General features: G+C 47.6%; 1 protein-coding gene across 7 annotated transcripts in view; it reads left to right on the top strand.

The window, feature by feature from the left end:
* The window catches only part of ANKHD1 (ankyrin repeat and KH domain containing 1), a 106,449-nt gene that overhangs the window by 574 nt on the left and 82,103 nt on the right, over positions 1–23,772 (top strand). Inside the window, exons 2-11 of one of the 7 annotated variants that reach the window (XM_053957042.1) lie at positions 88–221; positions 336–661; positions 1,356–1,594; positions 1,734–1,847; positions 2,455–2,616; positions 2,772–2,950; positions 3,094–3,166; positions 4,041–4,109; positions 4,964–5,137; positions 21,168–21,321. In XM_053957042.1, coding sequence (XP_053813017.1) covers positions 88–221; positions 336–661; positions 1,356–1,594; positions 1,734–1,847; positions 2,455–2,616; positions 2,772–2,950; positions 3,094–3,166; positions 4,041–4,109; positions 4,964–5,137; positions 21,168–21,321 — 1,624 coding nt within the window. Of the gene's footprint in view, positions 1–87; positions 222–335; positions 662–1,355; positions 1,595–1,733; positions 1,848–2,454; positions 2,617–2,771; positions 2,951–3,093; positions 3,167–4,040; positions 4,110–4,963; positions 5,138–6,333; positions 6,757–7,037; positions 8,179–21,167; positions 21,322–23,772 lie in introns of those variants that run through there. The other 6 variants (XM_053957039.1, XM_053957041.1, XM_053957040.1 and 3 more) reach the window with 6 other exon arrangements.

Below are 23,772 nucleotides of genomic sequence, written 5' to 3'. Positions count from 1 at the left end.
TCTTCTTCTGTGCTGCTGGGGGGACAGGCCCACAACCCTCGTCCCTGCCATGTTCTTGGCACCTGGCACCTCTTCCCTGCATTTCAGGGCGTGCTGGAGAGCTTCCTGGGCACAGCCTTTGCTGGCTTCATCTTCTGCCTCTTTTCGGGCCAACCTCTGACCATCCTGAGCAGCACTGGCCCCGTGCTTGTCTTTGAGCGCCTCCTCTTCTCCTTCAGCCAGTGAGTTCAGTGCCAGGGACGGATGCTCAGCCCACTGTCCCTCAACTGGAACATGGGCCACCATCACTCCAGGCAGGTGTCACTGGAGAGGCTTTGAGTCACCCTTTCCCCCAGGGATCACAGCCTGGACTACCTGGAGTTCCGCCTCTGGATTGGGCTCTGGGTGGCCTTTTTTGGTGTGGTGCTGGTGGCCACCGAGGCCAGTCACCTGGTGCGGTACTTCACGCGCTTCACCGAGGAAGGCTTCTGTGCACTCATCAGCCTGATATTCATCTACGACTCCCTGAAGAAGATGCTGAGCCTGGCAGATGCCTTCCCCATCAACTGGCAGTACCGGCTGGACAACGTCACCTCCTACAGCTGCACCTGCAACTTGTCCAGCCCTGGTGAGCCCAAGGAGCTGTGGGTGGGTGGGGAGCAGGAAGCTGCTGCCCCAGGATGCCACGGGGAACCTGTTTCCTGGCTGGATGGGCGAAGGCACTGGAGGAGGAGGCTGTTTAATCCCATCCTCACCTGACTGACCACATTGCAGTGTTCTGCTCTTCCCTCCATACAGTCTGTCCATCTATTCCTGCCTCCCAGAACTGCCCAGGAACCAGGCAGGGCAGTACAGGGAGCTAGGACAGCCTTGGCCCATCTCTTATGCCTCCAGGATGGGGGATGTCAGAGGCTGGAAAGGGGCACATGGATGGGTTTGCTCTGCCATTTCTAGCCCAGTCTGTAAATCAGGCACTGTTTTCTGGGGTTTGAAGATATGACTCTGGAAACTACATGATCCACACTGACCCTGGAAATGGGACCTACACCATGTGCCAAAAACATCAGTGCTGGCCAGCCTGGGATCAATGGTGCCTCTCAGTGTCCAGTGCTTTAGCCAAGCCCTTGGTGCTCCCTGGGCATCAACCAGCGCCAGGGCCTCAGAGGTCACATGGGGCCCATCCAGCACCCTGAGCCCTCAGGAAGAGCTTGAGGACCCAGCCTGATGGCAGCATCATCCCAGTCATCCTGATGAAACCAGTACCAGTCTGTTCCCCGTCACTTTGCAGGTCACAGCTCGGCAGGGAATGACACGTCGCTGCCCTCACCCCTGGGCACCCGGCAGGTACAGCCCCTGCTCCCAGGCAGGCAGGTGAGGCCCTAGGGTGAGCCCAAGGTGTGACCTCTCCTCACCACCCACCTTGTCCCTGCAGCCTCCTGCCGCCCCAGCAGGGCTGAGCAGGACCCAGTGCCTGGGTCGAGGTGGGCATCTCCTGGGGACCAGCTGCCAGTATGTGCCCGATGTCACCCTCATCTCCTTCCTGCTCTTCGGGGGCACCTTCCTCTTCTGCATCGCACTCAAGCGCTTCAGGAGCAGCCGCTACTTCCCTGTGGGGGTGAGCACCTTTCAGCCACCCCTGTGACATGGCCACCTGTCCCACTGGTGTGGGGATGGCTCTGGGTGCTGCATCTCAAGGCTGCTCCTGGAGCAGCCCCCACCCCTGCCAGCCTGGGCCAAGCCATGTCCATCTGCAGGTGCGGAAGCTGGTGAGCGACTTCGCTGTCATCCTGGCCATCCTCGCCTCCTGCGCTGTCGATGCTGTCCTGGGCCTGGAGACCCCCAAGCTCCTTGTCCCCAGCGAGCTGAAGGTGCCAGCAGGGTGGGCACAGCACTGTCAGGGTGTGGGTCTGTGCCCACTGCAGTAGCCATCCCACTGTGCTGTCACTGTCCTCCTCATCACTGGCTCCAGCCCTACAGGGGTGCAGGCTGCACCCCAGCAAATGAGAAAGGGTTGAACACAGCTGATCCCATGCACTGTAAATAACCTGGCTCAGATCTGGACTGTACAGATCACACTGGAGCAAGGGCCATAAGCTCAGCTCCAGGCTTGGGCTACTCACCCTGGGTGTGGAGCGGGGCTGGCAGCACCCCAGAGCAGCCACCACCACCTCCTCGGGCTCACCACCATTGCTGCCCAATGCCAACTCTTCCACGTGCTGTCACAGGCACATGCCAGCTCCTGGCTTGTGGCATCCAAGGACAACACCCTGCTCTGTCACAGCCAGGTTGTCCTTGTGGGGGGCTGGTGGGTCAGCAGCATCCCCAGGATGAGTGAGGATGCTCTTTCACCCCTGAGGTGGGGCGTCCCTGGGTACCTGTAGGGCTCCAGCCTGGGCACCTGGGGCACCATCACCCAACTGCACTGCACACCCCACAAGTGGGTGGCAGCTGCCATGACCCTTCTGCTCTCCACAGCCCACAAACCCAGCACGGGGCTGGATCATTTTCCCCTTTGGAGCCAACCCATGGTGGGTCTGCCTGCTGTCCGCGGTGCCTGCTGTCCTTGTCACCATCCTCATTTTCATGGACCAGCAGATCACAGCTGTCATTCTTAACCGCAGCGAGTACAAGCTGCAGGTGAGCAGGGGGACAAGGGAAAAGGCAGCACCAGCCAATGGGGGAGAATCCAGGTCCTGGCTGGGCCCCAGGGAAACAGCCAGGGGAAAGCAGAACCCCAAACTGGCCAGGAAAGTGGGAAGATGTCCTCAGCCCTGCTGCCTTTTCCACTGCAGAAAGGAGCAGGGTTCCACCTGGACCTCCTCTGTGTCTCCCTCCTGATGGTTGTCACCTCTGTCACCGGCCTCCCCTGGTACGTCTCAGCCACCGTCATCTCCCTGGCACACATGGAGAGCCTGAGGAAGGAGAGTGCAACCTCAGCCCCCGGCGAGCACCCCGAGTTCCTGGGCATCAGGTAAACAACAAGCCTGAGCTGATCCCTTTCCCTGTGGCCATCAAAACTGCAAAGAGCACAGACCCTGGGGTCAGGAGGGCGGGTAGGGGGGTGGGCTCCCAAGGGACCCCGGGCACCTGTGACACCTGTGCTGCCACCCACAGGGAGCAGAGGCTGACAGGCCTGGCTGTCTTCATCCTGATGGGAGTCTCTGTCTTCATGGCCCCCGTGCTCAAGGTAGGAAGCCTGGCTGGGGTGGCCTCTTTTCCGAGGCAGGGGTTGGCCATACCCTGCAAGGCTGGAGGTTCCCCAGCATGAGCCATGGAAGCAGCACAGGAAGCCAGTCTGGCAGGCAGGGAGCTGTGCCCTGTGTGGGTATGGACTGCACCAAGGGTTTGTGTCCAGCGCCACTGGAGGGTTGGCACACAAGGCACTGTGGCCCCATGTCACCTGCCCATCCTCCTTGTGCTCCCCAAACACACCCCAGCACCACCTCTCCATACTGCTACATGGATCACCTGCCTGCTGCTGGCTTTCACCTGCTGCCACTGCCATGCTAGGAAAAACCCCTCCAGTGGCCCTGGATTACCTGTGGGCAGACAGGAGGTCTCTTTTCCTCCACCTCTTTCCTCACCTCTGAGGCTGGTCTCATATAGCCTTTGATATGGGGCCCTCCCAGCATCCTCACTCCCAACTGGATTTGATGGAAGAACTGTTAGATGGATCAGGAATTGGCTGGATGGTCATGTCCAGAGATTTACAGACCGTAACCCAATGTCCAAATGGAAACAAGTAACAAGTGGTGTCTTCCAAGTGCTCCTACTGGACAAATACTATCAAATATCTTCATCAAAGTCATAGCAGGATGGAGCACCTTTGCAGATGGCACCAAGCTGAGGTGCAGTGACACACCTGGGGGATGAGATGCCAGCCAAAGGCACCATGGAGGACGTGGGCTCATGTGAACCTCAAGCAGCACATTAAGGCCAGGCTGGGCTGTTGGCAATAAAGGAGGCACAGGCTGTGGACAGGATTTTACATGAGAGGGCACCGAGCAGGCACGGACCCCCAGGGACCAGCCCTGCTGATGGCCCACCCCACTGCCTTGCAGCACATCCCGATGCCGGTGCTCTATGGGGTGTTCCTGCACATGGGGGTGACGGCGCTGAACAGCATCCAGGTGAGGGAGGGGGTGCTGGTGGGGAGGAGGGGCTTTGCTCAGCAACTGCCCAGCAGAACCTGGAGTTTAGCTCTCTGTGGTCTACAGCCTGGCATAGAGCTGTCTCCCACCAGGCCCAGGACAAGGAGCAGAGAGAGATCTTTCTAGGGCAAAGGAAAGGGAAAAGGAGGGTTCTGGGGTGCTGAGGAGCAGGAGAGACTTGTCCACTGCTGGGTCAGGTATTTTGGGAGAAGTGGGACCAGTGGATAACACAGACTTGCTCTCAAAGCCATAGGGACTTCCTCACCTGGGAGCTGCAGGCAGAGCTGGGACATGAGAATCCTTTGGTTCTGGTTTTGCTGCTCATGTGCCAGTTCCCTTCTTCTCCCGAGAAACCAATGGAGGGGGAAAAAAATCCTATTCCAGAATTATCTACACCACTTTTTCCTCTAAATAGTACAGTTTCCTTGCAATTACCCTGCTCTAGATGACAGGCTGGGAAACTCCCACCCTCCCTCTGCTTGGGAAACCCAGAGTTGTGCTCTGGAGGAGGCTGCAGCAGTTTCCTGTGAAGTGAGGGGGATCGAGGGGTGTCATCTCTCAGTTAACCCTGTAAGGGCAGCTGGAGTCCTTTCTAGAAGTCTGCCTGGAAAGTGCTCCCCTGGCCTGGGTGACAGTGGCACCAGGACCCCAGGTCTTGCAGACAAACTCCCCAGCCCAGACATCAGCTGGAGGTCAGCACAGACAGCAGGAGGGCTGAAGTGCAGAAATGATGGTGAAACCCCATCCTGCCAGCCCTAATCTCAACAGGGACGTGGGTGAGAGCTGCCCAGTAGCTGGACAGGTGTGACCCCCCTGCCATCCTCTCACTACAGCTCACGGACCGTGTGCGGCTGCTCCTGATGCCGGCCAAGCACCAGCCAGACCTCGCCTACCTCCGCCACGTGCCCCTGCGCCGGGTGCACCTCTTCACCATCATCCAGCTGCTCTGCCTGGCCCTGCTCTGGGTCCTCAAGTCCACCGTGGCCGCGATTATTTTCCCAGTGATGGTAGGACACCCCTCGAATCGGCGGCACTGCCCAGCCCGGCCCCGAGCACAGCCATGATCCTTTGTGAGGGGACACGAGCGGGCGGTGCACGGGGGTGCTTTGCCACCAGCCTTCACCCCCTGGCCTGCGGCCCTGGGGCTGTCACCAGAGGCTGAGTGACACTGTTGGGCAAGGACGGTCCCCTAGGGCCGGGAGGGGTGACAGAGGTGTGTGACAGAGAGACGCCGGCTGTGCCCCGGCCCCAGCGATGCTGACCCGCGCCTGGCCGGGCCGCAGCTGCTGGCGCTGGTGGGGATCCGCAAGGGGCTGGAGCGCATCTTCTCCCCGCACCACCTGAGCTGGCTGGACGGGCCGCTGCCCGGGCCGGGGGCGGCGGGGTCACACCCCCGGGAGCGGCCGGAGCCGGGGAGCAGAGCCGAGGAGGTCGGTGCTGTCCTGGCAGCCTCGCCCGGCCGCAGCCGCCCCGGGCCCGAACCGCTGGCGCGGGGGCGCCCGGGGTGGGCGCGGTGCCGGCCCCGTAACCTCTGCTCTCCCCACAGTGCGAGCCGATGCACGGCGCGGGACCGCAGATCAACCTGTCCGTGAACTAGGGGGGCGGCCCGGCCGGGCTCCAGGGCCCGAGACCCCCGGGGGGGCCGAACCCCGGCCCCGGGCCACGTGGCTGCGCGGTGACGTCACAGGGGGCGTGGCCGCTGGAGCGGAGAGCCCGGGCGCCCGGCCTATGGCGGCCCGCCCCCGGGAGGGGGAGGGGCCACGGAGGAGGCGTGCCTTTCTATTTGATTGGCAGCTCCATGGCCCAATCACCGCTCGGGACAAGCGGGCGTGTGACGGTGTCTCGCGCTGACGGAGTCCTTCAGAGGGGTTCGAAGGGAAGGCGGGCCCAGGGCTTGGAGGAGCCAATCGGAAGACGCCAGACGCCGTGCGTTGTGAGCGATGTACCTTTCGACCAATCAAAACCGTGATTCCAGGATGCGCTTTGATCGACAGTTCGCTCGCCCTATCGATGCCCACAGCTCCGCCAAGGCACATGATTGACGTCCCGGAGAACCAATCACAGCTCGGAAGGTTCAGGAAGCGAGGCCGAGCGAGCGGGGCGGGGCGGCGCACTCTTACCGCCTCGGCGTGCGCTCTCAGGGCAGCATGCTGGGAGCGCGTGACGCGCTCTTGAGTGGCGGGCGCCGCGGCCAATAGCGCGCCGCCCTCGGCCGAGAGCGCCCAATAGGCGTGCGCGGAGCGGCGGGGGGGCGGCGCGGCGGCCGCGGCCGGGTAGGGTGTGAGAAGTTAGTGGCGCTGCCGCGGTGCCGTGAGGGGACGGAGACGGCCGGGCCCGGACCAGCGCGATGCTCACGGACGGCACCGCCGCCGCTGCCGCCGACGAGGAGATCGACTCGGTCGCGCCCCGCGCGCCGCCCTCCGCTGCCGAGCCGCCCGCCGCGGCCGGGCCCTCCCCGCTGGGCCTGCGGGCCGTGCGCCTCTTCGGGGAGGCCGGGCCCGGCGGGCCGGGAGGCCCCGGCGCGCCCGCGGCCGGTGAGGCCGCCCTCGACTTCAAGCTGGCGGCCGCTGTGCTGCGGAGCGGGGGCGGCGGCGGCTCCGGCAGCGACGAGGACGAGGTGTCCGAGGTGAGCGATCCCGGCCCGCCCTCCTTCCCCTCCGCCGCTTCCTGACAGGCCCGGCCGGGGCCCGCCCGCCCTCCCGCTCGCCGCGCCGGCCGCACCGCACCCGCTCGTCCCGGGCCTCCCGCCGCCATGGGCGGGTCCCGGCGGCCCCGCACGGCAGCGCGGCCCGGGGCCGGGGAGGAGGCAGCGAGCGCGGGGGTCTCGCCCCGCCGCGCCTCCCGGCGGCCCCGGCGAAGGGCCGGTGGCGGCCGCGGAGCGCGGTGAGGATGTGTCCTGACCTCAAGGAGCCGCTTCCAGCTGGGAGCAGGTTTGGAGGGGGAGGCGAGATCCCGCACCCGACGGAGAACAAAGTGAAGCCGTCGGCCCCACTATTGCTGCCCTGAACTCGGGGTTCCCAGACACGGATAGATTTCTGTAGATGTAGCTATACACTCACGCATTTATGCAATAGAGATATTTCTTACCCAACAAAATGGAAGAGGGTAGTCGAGGTGTCTTCCTTTGATCTTCCAAACCTACGGAAAGGTTTAAAGGGAGGGTGTGGAGGAGGGACGGGGGCCTTATCCCAACCCAAATGGAGCGTTGTTGGACCTGTAAACTGACATTTAATGCTGCTTTATGTAGCCTAGGGAGAGAAGGTAAATGAGGGCTTTTATCTGTCATTGCTGCACCAAAGGGTGAATCTTCATTCCTTAGTAGTCTCTTAGCAAAAGATGGGATCCCATCTGGATCACAGCCCTTACATAGTTTTAGTAGGAAGCAGGAGAAAGTGGCTACTTACTGCTTGCAGGCTTTCCGCAGTTCCTTTGGGCTTCTGCAGGAGAAAGAAAATAGCCAAGGTGATACATACCAATTTTTAATTTGGAGGCCAAGCAAGTGTACTTAGGATGTGTCCTTGTTCCTTCTGGAGAGATGAAAGGAGGGAAGCCTGCACTCACCCTCCTGTGGCTAAATTTTTTTGCCTTCTGTTGATGACCATCTTTTGTCCAGCCTTCCTGAAACCTGAGCCAGGTCTTATTTGAATAAAAAAAAGTGATTAAACTGATGCAGATCCACATCTGCATTTTGCTCATGACCACCTAAGCTACATTGGAAGTGGTGCTGGCAGCAGGACATTTAACTAAACTCAAAATCTAATGAGCAGGCAGATGAGCACTTGTATGTGAACATTCCTTGTGGGGTTGATGTCCTGGACATCCACATGCAGTCCCATATGGAATTAGGTGTTCCAGGACATACCTGTTTGGGGCAGCTGGAATACCTACCATAGATAGGGTAGGACACAAGTAATCAATGAGTGTCTGCTCTCTAGGAGGTCTTTTATGTCACATTTTAAAGTATCTTTGAAGATCCAAAGCAGTAGCTACAGAGCCTGGAAAATGATGGGAAGTGGGCTATATCAGGATGCTTGTGGCTCTTTACAAGGTGAGCAGAGTCCTACTTTGAAAGCTTATCCCTTTTGAACCCACCCCATTATTTAAGGGATGTGAAGATTGGCTAGCTAGGATGTTTACTAAGCACTCTTTTGACTAATAGCAAGTATTAAGAAAGACAGCCTATTATAAATAATGTGTCTGGGAGGTTGCCATTGAGGTCAAAAAAATAAAGGTTCCCAAACAGCTCTTAAAGTTAAATGATTAGTTTGAAAAACCTGGGGAAAAGTTCATTATTTAAAATAAAGAATCGAAGAAATTAATGGGAATTGAAATATTTGAAGTTTTCCAGCACACATGGAGAGGAGGTGGGCTAATCTCAAAGCTGAAACTGCCTGGGGAGTTCTCCTGTCTTGTGTTTCTGGTTGTGGAGAATTACCTGGGAAGAAGGTGGGAAGAATGTGCCTAGGCTGGGCTGCATGGCTGGGAGCACCAAGGGGGAAATTATTTTTTTCTTCAGTTTTTTTTTTTTTTTTGTTTTTTTTTTTTTTTTGGTTTTTTTTTTTTTTTTTGTTTTTTTGGGGTTTTTTTTGGGGTTTTTTTTTGTTTTTTTGAGAGTTGAGGAAGCACCTGTTGTCAGTGGTGGGTGTCTCTCTTTGTTTTGTTTTCTTTTTTGGGCAAAGAAAAGGCAGTTAAGGTGCAGGGATGGAGCAGTGCAGTTCTTGAACAGCACTGCTTTGAGAAGCCAGTCAGTCACTGTTTGGACTGTGGTCTTGTGCCATGAGTCACTGATTTGGGTGTATGCCTTCAGCTATTACTAGTGGGTGGAATTAGTGAGAACTAAAAGGGAGAATTAAAAATGAAACAAAAAAAAAGATGAGTTTTTGCCATGGTGCCTTGATCTGTTTTCTTCTCTCTACTTTTGAAGCCATAAAAATAATGGTAGAATATTCTGTAGGCTGTGCTTTGTGTCTGCAGTGGTATTTAGGTCTTGTATCCTTGTATTAGTCTGAGTTTAATATGCTAAAATAACTGGACTGGTCAAAATGGCAAATTAGTTAAATAAGAAAATCATCAGGGAAGTGCAGGACAAGAAGTATAATGAAACATTTATCTAGAGAATGAAAAGAGCAATATATTGTAAGCTAACCTTTTTGAAAATATATTGCATTTCTTAGATCTCCAAGTACTTTACAGAGGAGAGTAGTGTTCCCATTTTACAGGTGAAGAGGCTGTGCCCCATTTATCCTGGCTCACAGAACTGGGAGAAAATCAAAGCTTCCTGCTTTCCTAGCTCAGTGCCCATGGCAGTGACCAGGCTTTTGGGTGGGAAACCAAGGACTAAAGTGGATCCTGTACAGATGAGTTGTATTAGGTCCACAAGGTGAAATTTGAATGCAGCTGTGCAGAATATTTTCTAGAATTACCAGTTAAAATTATCCCATGCAAATAGAAACAACTGCAAGCTGAAGCACGTCTTTGGGCATGGAGGGACGAGGCCAGGAGGTTTGTGCTGCTCCTGTGTAAAACTGCCTGCTGTGGATCTCCTGGGTGCTCAGAGAAACTTCACCACTGGCTGCAGCCTGAGAAATGAGGTGGTTTTGACCTCAGTGCAAATAGTTGCTTAGTTGCCTTGTAAGCTTGCTCAGGGTGTGAACACAGCCTGCAACTTGTTTAGAGTGAGATTTTTGGTGTGACTTTAAGTGTATTATTACCACTCCTTGTGAATTTTGCTGGCACTTAGAGTGGTGCCAAAGGCACAAGCATTAAACAGCCTCCTCCACCCTGGCTGTGAGGCCTGTAGGTCAAGGTGAAGGTGTGCTGGGAGGGCAGTGCTGATTAGTGCATGTCCATGGGGTCTTTGGTGGCCACAGAAAGTGCAGGTCCTCATCAAAAACCCTCCCAGCAGCAAAAAGTGTGGCAGGCAGGAGTTGAAGCAGGTGATAAATGTGGCAGTGTTAGTGCTCGAGGACAGTTTGCTGAGCTGTTGTAAATCAAGCAGCAGAAGCTGGCGGTGCCGACAGAAGTACCAGGAGATCTGGGAGCTTGGTTCAGTAAGTGGCTTTTGGCAGTGAGTGTACAAATGTAGCAAATCTCTCCTATTCTGTAATTCAGGGCTTTGGAGGCCTTCAGTGACAACTGGAGCTCACCCAGCCCTTGGCTATGGAGTCAGCTCAGCTCTCGGCTTCCCTCTCCTGAGCTGCCTCCACCAGCTCGCCTTACTTAAGCCTGTACCTATTGCATAAGCCTCTGGGGATATTTACATAAAGCATAATTAAAAATCAGACATAACATACCTCCTACAAGGAGTAGGATGAGTAGTTGAATGGCATGCACTCCAGAGCAGTTCAGTACCTGGAGATTTTGTCTGGGACCCCCCTCCCTGCAATCTGAGGTCTCTTAATTTTTCAACTTGGTTTGAAATTCAGAGTAAATACTTAGTTTGTTTCAGGTTAGCAGTGTTGTCTATTAAAGTCGTTGTTGCATTGTTGAACCTTCCTAACATGAATCTGCTTTGTAGATGGTGTGCACAATGCATCTTTTGACTTCTGAGGTTAACGTAATGCTTAGACACTTTAATTTTCATTGTATTAGAAACAATGTAAACAGCAGCATTTTCTTTACCATAAAGAATAGAAATTCAAAAAGTGGATGCAAATTCAGGTAGATAGTATTAAGCAGAAAAGCCTTTTCTCTGGAAAATGTAGGTTTCAGTTTAGCAGTTGATGTTTTTCTTTTGTCAAGCTCTTTCAAAGTTGAGGAGGTAAGAGATGGGAAAAAAAGTAAAATTTTCTTCCAGGAATTATTCAATGATTAGAAAACATCTAAGGGATAACTTGTTCAGGTTTCCAAAAGAGTTGAGGTGACTCTTCAGGATGCAGAGAGCAGGTTAGTAGGGTGTTCATTTATTCCCAGTCTGATTAGGCATCTAACTTCCAGAAAAGTCATGGCAGGTATCTCAGTAACTTTGCAAGTCTGGCCTGTGGTAACCAGGAGCAAGCAGTGTTTCAGTATGCATGTATGCTAACCATACAAGCAGTATGGTTAATCCTATTCAATAACATTTCACAGTGAACTCATTTCTAAGGTTTCTTGCAGAGCCTGGGTCTCCCTTTAGTGCAGCTTGACCCAATTGAGTACATGACCTAAAATAAATGTCAGCAGCTGTTTTCTAATGATAGGTGTAGAAAGTAAAGATGTGAAATACTACTGTATAATTACATAAATATGCAGTGCAACCCCTTGGTAAGGAGAGATTTGCCAAATTTAGCAGAACATCTATATTTAGGTACAAATTTGCACATAGGTTTCACCAGTCAACTAGTTACAGTCTGGTGGGGGGTGGGAAGGGTTTGTTTGAGCATTAATGCTGAATCATGAGTTCTTGTGTTCTCATTTAAATTGGGGCTACCCAGCTGCTCCCCTGTGGGCTTGATATTGGGCAGCTCTTCTGTCTCCTTTCCTTGCCTTGGAGGATGCTGAAATCCAGCTGTAAGGACTGGATGGTGCCATGGGGGCATTGTCCTCTGCTCAGAGCTCAAACCATCCCTGCAACATTCACTTGACAGAAGGGTCAGTGTGGAAGCAAGGGGAATACACAGGCACTCCTTTTTCTGTGCACACGTGTGGCCTGGCCTTCAAAACTGGGAGCAGCTCCAGGACTGAATTGGGGTGTTTGTTGGAGTCCACAGCTGGGGCTCAGACCCTGCAGGTGAGGAGGCTGCAGAGCTTCAATCTAAGTAGGTAATTTTGAGTTGTTGTAACTTACAGGAAGATTCCTCTAAGGTATTAAGCTGTTATTGGAGTAAAAGTGATTCTTGGGTTTAAAACAGAGGTAAGTCTTGACTTATATGGAAAAAGGAACCATAGATTTCTTTCCCACTGAAAACTTCGTGAAGCAAGAAAAATAACTCCTGCATCTTGTTTGAGGACTCTTTGTGGCACTGTTTAAGTGCAGCTCGGAAGCCTCACTTTCAGCAGGGGGTTTTTGTTTGTCTCCTGCAGATGCTTTCTTCCCTAGAGCAGCCCATGTGCCTTGCAAACCCCAACCAAAGGCTTCGTGCAAACCTTATCTTCCTAGTGGGAATGGGGTACTGTAAGCAAACCTCAGAAATCAGTGATTTGTGCAAGTACTTAAATCATTTTAGGAGGTTTTTGAACAGTGCCTGGCCTCAGAGGTTGTCTCAAATAGAAACTTTCTTGCTGTGACCTTGGTCGATGATAAACTAAAGAGTCTTTAACTTTGAAATGATACAAATACTTCTTTTTTGTAGCAACAGACTGCAGTAACAATGTTGCTACCTTTATGTTATAAACCCATGCTGCCTCTGACAAGGTGAGGTACAGGTGAATGAATATTTGGATTTAGGGGTTAATTTAGTTAGGATGATATGCTCTAGCTCTTAATATGCACAGATATGTATTGTAATAGAATACAGATAGTTTGAGGGTTTTTTCCTCAACAAGTAGTTCTCCCTTTTTATTGTGAAAGTGCAGAGGTTTTATTTTGCATATTTTTGGAGGAATGCTGAGCAAGTGAAATTGATGGAAATGCATTTTACTCTTGCAACTCATTACTTAAGAATTTTTTCCTTATGTAATGTTGATTGTTTCGAAGTTTTATAGAATATAAGAAAATTTTCTCCTTTTTTGCAGTATTGTGTATCTTCTGCTGAAGTGCAGATAGAAAACAGTTACTATGATAAAACACAAATGAAAGAATTGGTCCTGTGCTGGATCCTCTTACTTCTTTCCTGCTTTTTGTGAGATGAGACCCGTTATTCACTTTGGTCCTTTGCTTTCAGGAGGGAGTTGAGATTTTTTTTTTTTTTTTTCAAAATTATTTTCATCTTTAGCTCTTCCAAAGCCTCCCAGAATGTGTAAGGAAGAGTGCTGTAGACTGAGAGAGGTTACTCCTGGTTGAATTATGATGATGTGTTTGTCCAGATGCTGGTGGTAGCTGAGAAGAGACAAGTGTGGCTGGCCCTCCTGGCCAGGAGAGCTTTCCAAAGGTACCTTCCTGCATGCACACCCTGCAGGAAGAAAATACTCCCTAATAAAAGAAAAAGAGGATGTTTTATTGCCTGCTGGACAGTGAGCCAACAGAAAGTCATCTCAGGTGTTTTTAACATTTCATGTGTTAGCACTAGGTTTTAGCTAGGTCCTTAAGTTATTCTCCCTTGCATTCACTAAAACATAGGGATTACTAATTAATTAAGATTTTCTTTTAGGAAAATCCCTAAACCTGTTGAACTTTCCCCTTTCCAAAATCATGAATTAAACCAACAGTGTCACATGGCAGGTAGGTAGTAAGTCAGTCATATTTCAAACCAAGGGAAGAGGGGAGATCAGCATTTGGGGCTGAATGATCTGTTCCCAAACTGATCCTTGGTCATGGTGACTTCTGAGCATCAACTCTTTGGAGTATGTGCTCCTCCACAGCCTGAAAGGGAGCCAGGGAAAAAGGGAGTCTCATGTGGAGGTTTGGCATTTAGGATTTCTTAGGATAAATCCAACAGCTTAGATAAATGTTTCTCTTTTAATTGTTTTTATAAAATAGTTACATTTTTAAGCCCTTGTACTGCTATATCTTGAATTTTCAGTGGATCATAGCTTAGCCAGGGCTCTCTGATAGTTTCTTTGAAATGACTAAGTGATGGCTCAGGAGTTGCACTGGGGTTTCTGCTACTTTGGCAGTAGGACAGCGTGCACAGACCTGTTTATCCAGGCCTTGAAAAGAATAGTTGCCACTAGTTAGGATCTGAGAGGGCCAGAAAGCCCAGGATGATTTTCAGTTTGCTATAAGCCTGTAGATAACTTAATTAGTCGCTTTAAATGTCGAGACTCCTCTGTCTGAAATGTATAGGTTGGCCTGGAAACAGATTATTGAATCACTCTTGTATCCAAGATCCACTTGTATGATTTCTTTTCTATTTAGGCATTGTCCCCTTGGATTGAAAAGAGATCTTAAAAGGTCATTTCCAAGAAGATGGCTTAGAATGCTTCCCATCTTGGTTGGGTGTGAGCTTTTACATCAGCAAACAAATGCATCTATTCATCTTTTGCCTTAAAAGTTGCCTTCACTTTGGTTTAATGCCTACTTGAGCTACTACTTGGGATTTAATACTTGAGCAAGGAAAGCCCTGGCTAAATTCATGCAACAATTCTGTTTTATATTCTAATAGATCAAATACTGAGTTACACCAGCTGTTTCTTGGCTTGAGGTGAGGAAAGAAGAGGGGCTCTTTCTGTGGGAATATTAGATAAAAAAAACAGGTGAGGAGGGAATCCTAGAGCCCATGGGGAAGATGGAGCACTGAAAACGTGATTTAGAGTGGACTGAGATAGAATACGTGAAAATAAGGAGTGCTTAGTGCAAGTGGTGCTTATTTTAGTCAAGTTTCCTGGTCTCCATTCAAAGGTTTTCTTTGGTATAAAGTCAATTGGCACTTGATTTACTGGAATTGATGTGAATTTTGAATAAGCTTCAGTTGTCAGTTCCAGTTCTGTACGTGACTGCTCCTTGTTGCAAAAGATTGTTGTGTACATGGGGAAAATATAGTCATAATTATTTTTGTTTATTAGACTTTGAATATGTCTGGTTTTAACAGTTCTTTGGATTATTCCAGTAGTTACTGAGATGAGTAAATCTTTCTTTTCTGCTATACAGAGAAACTTTGTAATGTTGCCAGTTTCTTGTACCAAGAGGAGTCAACCTGTGTGTTCTGTGCTTTAATTCTGTGAGGGTTAAGAGGGTGCAATCATGTTGCTTATTGTTGCGAAACAGACCTTTAATAAAAATAAATTTCCATAAAATCCATAGATCAGACAGCTCTTTCCAGAGGCTTGTGATAGGGTGTAGTTTGTAGTATTCAGAACTGCTTAAATGGCATAGTGTGAGTTGTCTGCTTAAGAGAGAATTCAGGGAAGTGGTTAAATTGACATGAACCATTTGACAGCTGCTTGTCCAGGAATGTTTGCTTATGGTTCAGTATGAGTGCAAGAAAATTGAAAACCAGGATCAGCAATCTCTGGAAAGGAAGAGTAGTGGTATAAAACATTAATTCTGATTTATTGTTTTATCTGCATGTTTCAAATAACCGTTGTAGTTTTGAGAACTGACTGGTGACTTGGGGTGCCAGGCTTGAGACCCTGTGGTGAAATAGCCATAAAGATGTCAGTCCTTGCTCACTGCCTGCTGTCTCTCCCATAATTTCAGGCAGCTCGTGTGGTAACACACCCAGAACATTGCATTGTGTGTAGGGATGTTGGACTCATGGCCCACACTCTGCATGAGGGCCTTTCATTTCCTGCAGCAGCAAATCTTGGGGATGTGTCCACCTGTATTTACACTGTATCTGTAGCAGCATCTGCAATATGAACCTGTGCTCTGAAATGAGCTCATCACAGCCCAGATCCCATAGCTGCTCATTTCACTAGCTGGTAATTGCTTAATATCTATGGGAATAAAGGCTGTTCTTTAGATAATCCTGCCTCCAGTCAGTCAGCTTCCCACTGCAATCAGAGCTAAACAGATTTGCACCCCTTCTCTCCCCACCCTCCCAATCTAATGCCCTGCCTACAGAGCTGCTGCTGCAGGTGCTGAGCACTGACAGCTCCACTTAAAGGTGGAGCCATGATCAGGTTTATAGCCTCACAGGGAGCTGACATGATCTAGTGCCTTTCTGTTCCCAGAAGAATGATTTTCCAGCTTGACAGACCCCTTTTTAAGTCCATGAAATTCATAAAGTGGTAGAAAATTATTTGTTTCCTCCCATGAGTTTTCTCCCTTTTTCACTTGTTAAAGTGACCTGTGAAAGTGCCTGCCCTGTCACAAGGTGAGCAGTGACTGGAAAGGGTGCTCCAGATACTTTATGCTCCCCGCTGAGGTGGTGATGTCCCCAAGCACCCTGTACCCCCCAGGCTGGCAGGGTTCTGTGTAATCACAGCATCCACAGTGCTGGATAGTGCTCTCTTGGTGATTCACTGGTCATGGTGGCTTTGTCTTCTTGGGCTGGAACTTTTCTTTTTTAATGGAAGAAACTGCCTTCAGAAATTACAGCTCTAGCCAAACAGAGTGGATATGGTTTTATATCATTAATTATGTCTGAATTGATGTTCCCATTGATTCTATGTTGTTTCTAGGTACTGACTCTAGAGCACTTCCCTGAAATGTTTATTTTCTTTCTGTAGCTTTAAAGTGCCAAGAAAGGACAGTGTCCTGAGACCCCACTGAAAGGTTTTGTGAAAATACCCACATTAGTGTGTGGTTTTTCCTCTTCCTTTACTCTATCTCTTGAAACTGAAATGATTGTGCAGGAAGGTATCTTAAGCAGGTGCAAAAATGTTTGGCTGGGCTGGCAGGGGAAGAGTGTTGAAAAGTAAATCAAAACCAGGCCTTTTGGTGGAGTTAAGTCCACACCAAGGGGGTAGTGCTGCCCTTAATTGCTCCCCTTGTTGCAGGGAGCATCTAAGAGTGTTGTGTCAAAGTCCTTCACTTTACTTTCTCCTTGGAATGATTATTTTTGATCGTTTTAATAGTTGACATCCTTTATATGTGGAATTTACAGGGGTTTGATGTTTAATTTGAAATACAAACTCATTTCCAGTCTTAGTGCTATGTCTTGTCACTATTCCCCAAAAACTTTAGGGCAGGATTGCAAGTATTAATCCAATATTGGCATTCAGTTTAATAAAGGACATGACAACATAAACTGTTAGAGGTTATTTTTTTCTGAAAAATCCACAAAAACTTTCTCTGCTGCATTTCTCCTAATACAGCATTGCACATGCTGTTAATTATGGAGTGAAAATGTCCAAATGGAATTATAGAAGTAATTAGGAATGGTTTCCTAACACAAAAGAGAAATTCAGGCAGTCATTTATTTGCATAAAAAGTAGGAGTTTAGGAGTCCCAGTCAAGAGCTTGGGTCCTTATTATTTGTAAAATACTTCACAAACAGAGCAATGAGTATTGTTACCCCAAAAGAAGTGCTCATAGCTCAAGAGGTTCCTGGAAAATACAAGTTCAAGGAAATAATTTAACAGCACCTTTCTCTTTCCTATCTTTTTGTAAAGCCAAAAAGACTTTACTTTTTGTAAAGTCTTCCCAAGAGCACTAGTGTGGCAGAAGTGGCAGGAGAAGGTAGAAGGGGCTGTCTCTGCTGCTGCCCTTGCCTGCCAGGAGGAGGAGAGAGCAGTGCTACCTGCAGCTACCCAGGAAGCGTTTCCATCCTCTGTAGCCTGTGAGGAGCAGGCTATTTGTGAGCAGGTCCAGGCTATTCTGGGAAAAGTCCTTTGCAGTAGTGCAACAGAAGGAAGATCAGTTTAGATTTAATATTAGAAATGTGTTGTAACCCTGCACGTCATGTCCATCTCACCAGAATTTCCAGTGTTAGCGGGGATGTTGGTGCCTGCAAAGTCCCTCTGCATCCCCCTGCCCTGCAGTAGACTCAGTCCTGGTGCTACCATGTAAGCACTGATGGAGTTGAGGCCACATGGCTGCAATGTAGCTGCTCTGGAGGGAGGCACCAGGGGTGTAACTGGATCTGCAGAGCTGCGAGGCTGCTGCAGTCCTTGGCAGGGCTTCAGGCGAGGTCCGTGGTTGCTGTGGAAGAGCAGGGGACACACGGTGTGGTGAAGCCCTGCCCTCGAGTCCCGTGCAGCTTCTTGGCTTTTGACTGGGAAGGTGAAATTGTTTTGGCAGTTAGAATAATATCTGGAATCCATATGTTCCTAATGAGCCTTCCCAAGTAAGATGCTTATTAACTGCCCAAAGCAGCTCGCAAAATAATCCAAAAATAGCACAGTGCCTGGTTACTCTATCACTTTTGCTGCAGATCTGATTAGGATAGAGCAGAGTGCCTAAATTTTGCCACATGAGCAGTGTATTATGTCTTCCAGGAATGCTAATATGAAATATGTTTGGAATTTTTACTTGCTTGCTTTGATTTTTAATGAAGTTTATTTTTTGTTTAAAAAGGCAGATATGATATATTTGCAATAGTTTGATTTTTCAAAAAAAAATTATTATGATATGTGATTATTGTAGGTCATTTCCATTCACAAGAGACATCTGATCAATTAGGTAATTTCTCACTCTGCTATTAGTGATAAGATATCCAACTGTTCATTCTCTCTAGCTTTGTCTTAGTGTGTAAGAACCTGCATTGATTTACAGAAATGTCAGACATTCTGACTTGAAAATATATTGAAGTTTATTCTGGGAGACTGGCGGTGGTGCAGTTATTTTAACATTCTGCATATGGGTTTTCAGTATTTTCACACTCAAGTTATATTTGTATTGTGGGTATGTTATTAAGCTCTTACTAAAAATCAAAATAAAACTTAAAAAGTGATGCTTAACATGTGCAGTAATAATGAAAGCATCTGCCTTCCTATGATACAAAACCATGATGAAAGTATTGTATATGAAGCAAGATTTTTGAGGGATTTTAATTGAGCAAGGTCTCTGGAAGTACAGTTGCTCATGTAAAGAAGAGCTGAAAGGCAGGAGGAGTTAATAAGAGTGGTGAAAAGAGCAGACTGCACCAGTACTACCCAACTTATATTCTTAAGTAAAAACTGTGTGTGTAATTTACTCTAAATAGTAGAGTTTGCACAATCACTATTAAAAAGGCAGAGTTATTGAGAGGATCCTGTAAGCAAAATGTATTCCCTGTTGGGGGGACAGAGGTTCCTTGCAAGCTGAATATTTGTGAATGGTGAATTAACACTGATTTAGGCTCAAGAGGTGGATTGCTGCCTGTAAAATCCAGTAAATATATCCCAGTGAGCTTGTGCTGGCAGCAGTCAGGGAGAAAATGGTCCATATATTTCCCAAAGTGTCAAAACCATGAAGTTTTAGAATTTGCAGCAGGACAGCTTCTGGCAAGTTGCTGCAAGGCTGCTGTGCTTCCCTTGGCCAAGGATTGCCTGGCTCTTCCCAAGGCTGAACCCTAAGGCTTGCCAGGAGCCACGGAGTGTTTCTGCAGTGTTTGTTGTTCTCAAGTGCAGTTGCTTCAGTGGGAGGTGACATTTTTACTCCTTTTGATATGTCCTCAAAAGGGAGGACTATTGTTAAATGTAGTGGTGTAGTTGACAAAGAAAAATGTCCAGAAGAACCTAATAAAATTTGTTATATCTAGTTCTCAGCTGTCTAAAATGAATGGTCATGTACACACATGTTGCAATAGGAGTAATATTTTCATCATTTTCTTGTCTTGTGTAGTCTTGTGGGAAAAAATGAAAAACCCTGAAGTACTCGGGAAGGTCAGGGTGAATCTTCCCAGAAGCCAGTTTTGCATCAGAACTCATGAAAGCAGGGAGTGCTTAAGCTGGCTATGGACTAACCTAGAATTTGAGTTCTGCTGAGGGGGCTCTTACTGTAGGGATGCATTTTGCTGTGAGTTGTAAATAGCTCTTCTTTGTTGGTAGTAAAAATAGGTATCACTGGTTTAGGTCACTAGTTTTCTGCTTGTTTAGTGTTCAACTCTTTCTTGCAATGACAATTTCTTATTTTAGGACCGTTGCTTAGATTAACGTAGAAATCCTTCTCTCTGAGCACCAAATCAGAGCCTGCTGCCTTACCTTTAATGTTTGTGTCTGGCATACAAGATCTGTATGCTGGCTGGGATCACAAATATCCACTGAGATGTGAGCCTCGTGTTTGGTGTTCCTAAAAAGTCATACTTGCTCCCTGATTCCCATTATATTCCAATGTTAGCATTTCCCTGGCACACTGGGCTGGCTTGGACACCAGGGGATCGTGTTACAGCCATTTACATATCAAAAAGGGGAAGAAATGAAGAATCCAAGTTGCTCTTGAATAGCAGTGCTCTGTGCTGCTCTCAGATCCTGTTAACGTTCTTCACACAATGGAGCACTTAATGAATTTGCAGATGGCCTGATTTGATTTTTTTTTTTTTTTTAAGTATAAATTTTCCCTTTCCAGGGGAAACGACATGGTAGTTTTCTGCTGAGGTGAGAAAAATAGGGGAAGTATTTTGGGGAAAACTGAGAAAGGAAGATGAGACTGGGGTATGAAGTGGGAGAGGGCAGCAGTGGCTGAGTAACAGGAATGTCTCATTTCTATGGCAAATCTAAGGCACCAATAGTGTTGGTACAGATAACAGACAACATCTAATTATGAAATAGTGTTTTTGTCTTAAAATATTACTGAAAATAGAGGAAATTATGTCTGAGCTTGGGAGATTCTGAAATGTAGCTCTGCTCTCTTTAGAGTGTGAGTCAGGTATCCTCCTTGTTTACTCTGGCAAGCTGTCATAAAACTGCAGTGTGTTATGTTGAGTAATTCCATGGGCTTGTGTTTGGAGGTCACGTGGGGCACTGGTGGGACAGCATTATTGCTGCTCGGTTGGAATACCTGCCTGCTTAATCGTTCTGCAGATCTGTTCTTGTCCAGAGAGCAGAGAAGACTGGGGAAATGCTGAGTGCCAGCTTGGAAACAGATGTTTTGGTGCTGAGTTTTGGTCAACTCTTGTGTTCCTGCTCAAAACAAACAAAATCTTTGTGCTACCTCCCTTGAAATTACTTTTAAAAGAGAAAATGAAAGGCATCTCGGGAAAACATTCCATCTTTCCCTGGCACTCAGATAGGTCCAGATGTACCAAAATCATTACTGGTGGCTTTTATTAATAACATGGTAGATGAGCTTCTGGTGACAAAGATGTTACAGCTTCTCGTGTCCGCCTTCTTGGGTGGTTAACTGTGCAAACATGCATAACACTTATTTGGTATTTTATCTGAGTTGGCCTTGCTGTATTTAAGGTGTTTTGAAGTGTAATTTTTGCAATATTTTTTTTTTTATGCAGGGTTTTTGTCTTTTGTGATTTTAACTTCCTCTTCAGTGAGTTGACCAGATGTTTTTTGTAGTTTTGGTCTATGTTCTCGGCAGTTGAAACACAATTATGATAGTATAGTTAGATTATTTTTGTGGGATTTTTTTTTGGGGGGTAATACTTTAGATTTACTTAAAAGCTTCAAAAATGGTAAAATTGTTTTTTCTAACTTGGCAAACAGGTTGAATCATTTATTTTGGACCAAGAAGATCTTGATAACCCAGTACTTAAAACCACATCGGAGTTATTCTTATCGAGTGCTGCAGAAGGTGCGGACTTGAGAACTGTGGATCCAGAAACACAAGCAAGACTTGAAGCCTTACTGGAGGCAGCAGGTACTTTCCTTGTGTAGTTCTTTTTCTGAACCTGACTTGTACACACATCTGGCAGCACATAAATTTTGACACTGGTGAAATGTTCAGGAGTCTGGAAATTTCCCATGATGAGCAGAACATGGAAAAGAAGCTCATAACTCTTACAAGTGTTGCAGGTTGCTTAGTCCATTCTTTCTGTATTTGCAGAGTTAGAAAAATTAATTTGAATGAAATGGTATTTCATTGACTTGAGATTACATATGTTATGAGAGGGAGAATTAATGGGAAGAGAATAGAGGGAAGTAGACTTGCTGAAATGACTTTTTTTCCCCCTGCTGCTTTGGTCAATATATAATTATTAATTCATTACTCCAGAAATTTACAGGTAAAATACTTACTTCTCTGTTTTAACTTACACAAAAGCATTTTTGCATTCTGTAGTTCTCAGGTATCACTGTTGGAAAATACATATGAAACATTCCTGTTTTGCAACCAGACCTGATAAACATAGTTCCTTCTACATTTATTAGCTTAAGAGTAAAAGCTTGACTAATTCAAACCCTCCTACAATTTGTGATTGGGGTGTTTGTAATGGATTTGGAAATTATTTGTTAGTTTCAAAATTCCAAGGACAAAAAGATATAAAACCCCTGCTTTGAAACAAATGACATTTGATCATCACGGATGTATGCTCAGACTTGTAGTGGTGTGCTGAAATTGGAGTTACTTTGGAACACTTAAGGAGCTACATAAGTTAACATTTATTTGCAGGTGTGTAGATGCTAAGCTGTAAAGGAGAATTTTATTCTAGGGAAGCAAAAGGGGCAGGGATTTGGGTTCTCTTTGCATTTTGGATTTGAAAAAAAAACCCAACTTGGAACACAGCACAGGTTTTGTCAGCAGGAAATTGCAGCAGCCTATCTGCTCTAACACTTGAGGACCAAACTTCATTTTGTGGGGGAGACAGGCTGTTCCTGGGATACTACATGCACTAAGGGAATTTGAATTATTTACTCCCTTTTTAAGCACTTTTAAAAATGCAGATCAGTTACTCTCATGTACCTGGTGGCTGCTGTGTCCCAAAGCCTGTTTCTGGCTTTATAAATTGCTGGTGGATCTGGCTGGTGTTATGGGGCAATGCTGCAGTGCTCACAGGGATCTCACAGTATTTGACATATCCAGGAGGTACTTTTGCTGCTTGTAGCACCTGTGAGAATGCTGTCTTCAGATTTCGAAGCAGTAGTTGGGTATTTGTCCCCAGGAATAGATAATTTGTTTTTTAGCTGAGGTTTCCATGTCTTGGTTTTCCCAAGTACATGAGCAGAAGGAATCTGGAAAGAAGAGCAAATAAAAAAAAGGAGTGCCTTTGTTTAGGGACTTCATCTCTCTCTCTAAAAAGACTGGACAAAATTAATGCCACTTGATGAATGTGTGAGATTGAGTGAAAATACTCCAGGGAAAGTTCTCTAGTTAAGCTCTACTTGTCTTTCCCACTGTGGACTGGAATACTAAAAATATCAGGCTAACCTAAAGAAGATGCTGTGAATCTGGTAGTTCATTAATAAAAGCCATAATTTGACAGTGATTGAAATAGAAGTTAGTGTTTTTGGGAGATGTTCTAATATCTTCACTGGATTTATCTGCCTGGTTTGGCTGAAAATACCCTTTTTAACCCTAAGTGAGCTTCTAGGCTTCCATCATGGCAGCCTAGTGTTGGGCCTTTGTATTCTTTTGCAGTTTGGCAAAAGCAAATTATTCCTACTGTTCTTTTAGTCACAGTTCAGTCCTCAGCATTAAGGATGGCTTGGAAAAGTAGATGGCAGAACTATGGCTCAAACACATTTAAAGCCTTGTCTGTAGTTTCCAGGCATAGCTTGGCCTTGGTTGTGATGATCCCCCTGTGTAAGGTTGATTCCACCTTACAGCCTAGAAGAAAATCAATCTTGTGTTCAGTGTCTTGGATTTCTTGGGGTTTCTCACGTGCCACATTTGTGGCTGTGTCATTAGGATCTTAATGAGTATGACTTGCAAAACTAGTTTTGTTCATTCTTCTTGAATCCTTTAATACTCAGATCTCCCATGGACATGTTGTTTATTAGTTCTGGAAGGTATGTTCTAGCAACTGCAGCCACATGGGATATTGTTCTTCAAAGTACGTGTGCAGAGGTGGTTTTCAGCTATTGTGTACTGTACGATTTGTAGGAGTTGTTTTGTTTGTAAGTAGCTGTCTTGATTTGAGAGCTGCTGCACAGGCGAGTGTAGAAGCCAGAGGTTATTTGAACTGCTTGAAGATGTTTCTGTAGGTTGTTTTTACCCACCATGAGAGTGCTGGGTATTTTTTCACTTGCTTGTTTGACTTACTTATTCCGTTTCAAGGATTGTGGATGTTGAAGGTGAGAGCCTTAAGCCAAATTTCTAGCAAGAGGTTTGTGTCTTACCCCCCTTGGCATAGCAGCAATTACACACATGTAC

The sequence above is a fragment of the Vidua chalybeata genome, chromosome 15, assembly GCF_026979565.1.
Source record: "Vidua chalybeata isolate OUT-0048 chromosome 15, bVidCha1 merged haplotype, whole genome shotgun sequence".
Taxonomy (NCBI): domain Eukaryota; kingdom Metazoa; phylum Chordata; class Aves; order Passeriformes; family Viduidae; genus Vidua; species Vidua chalybeata.
This window is presented reverse-complemented; position numbering and strand designations above follow the sequence as displayed.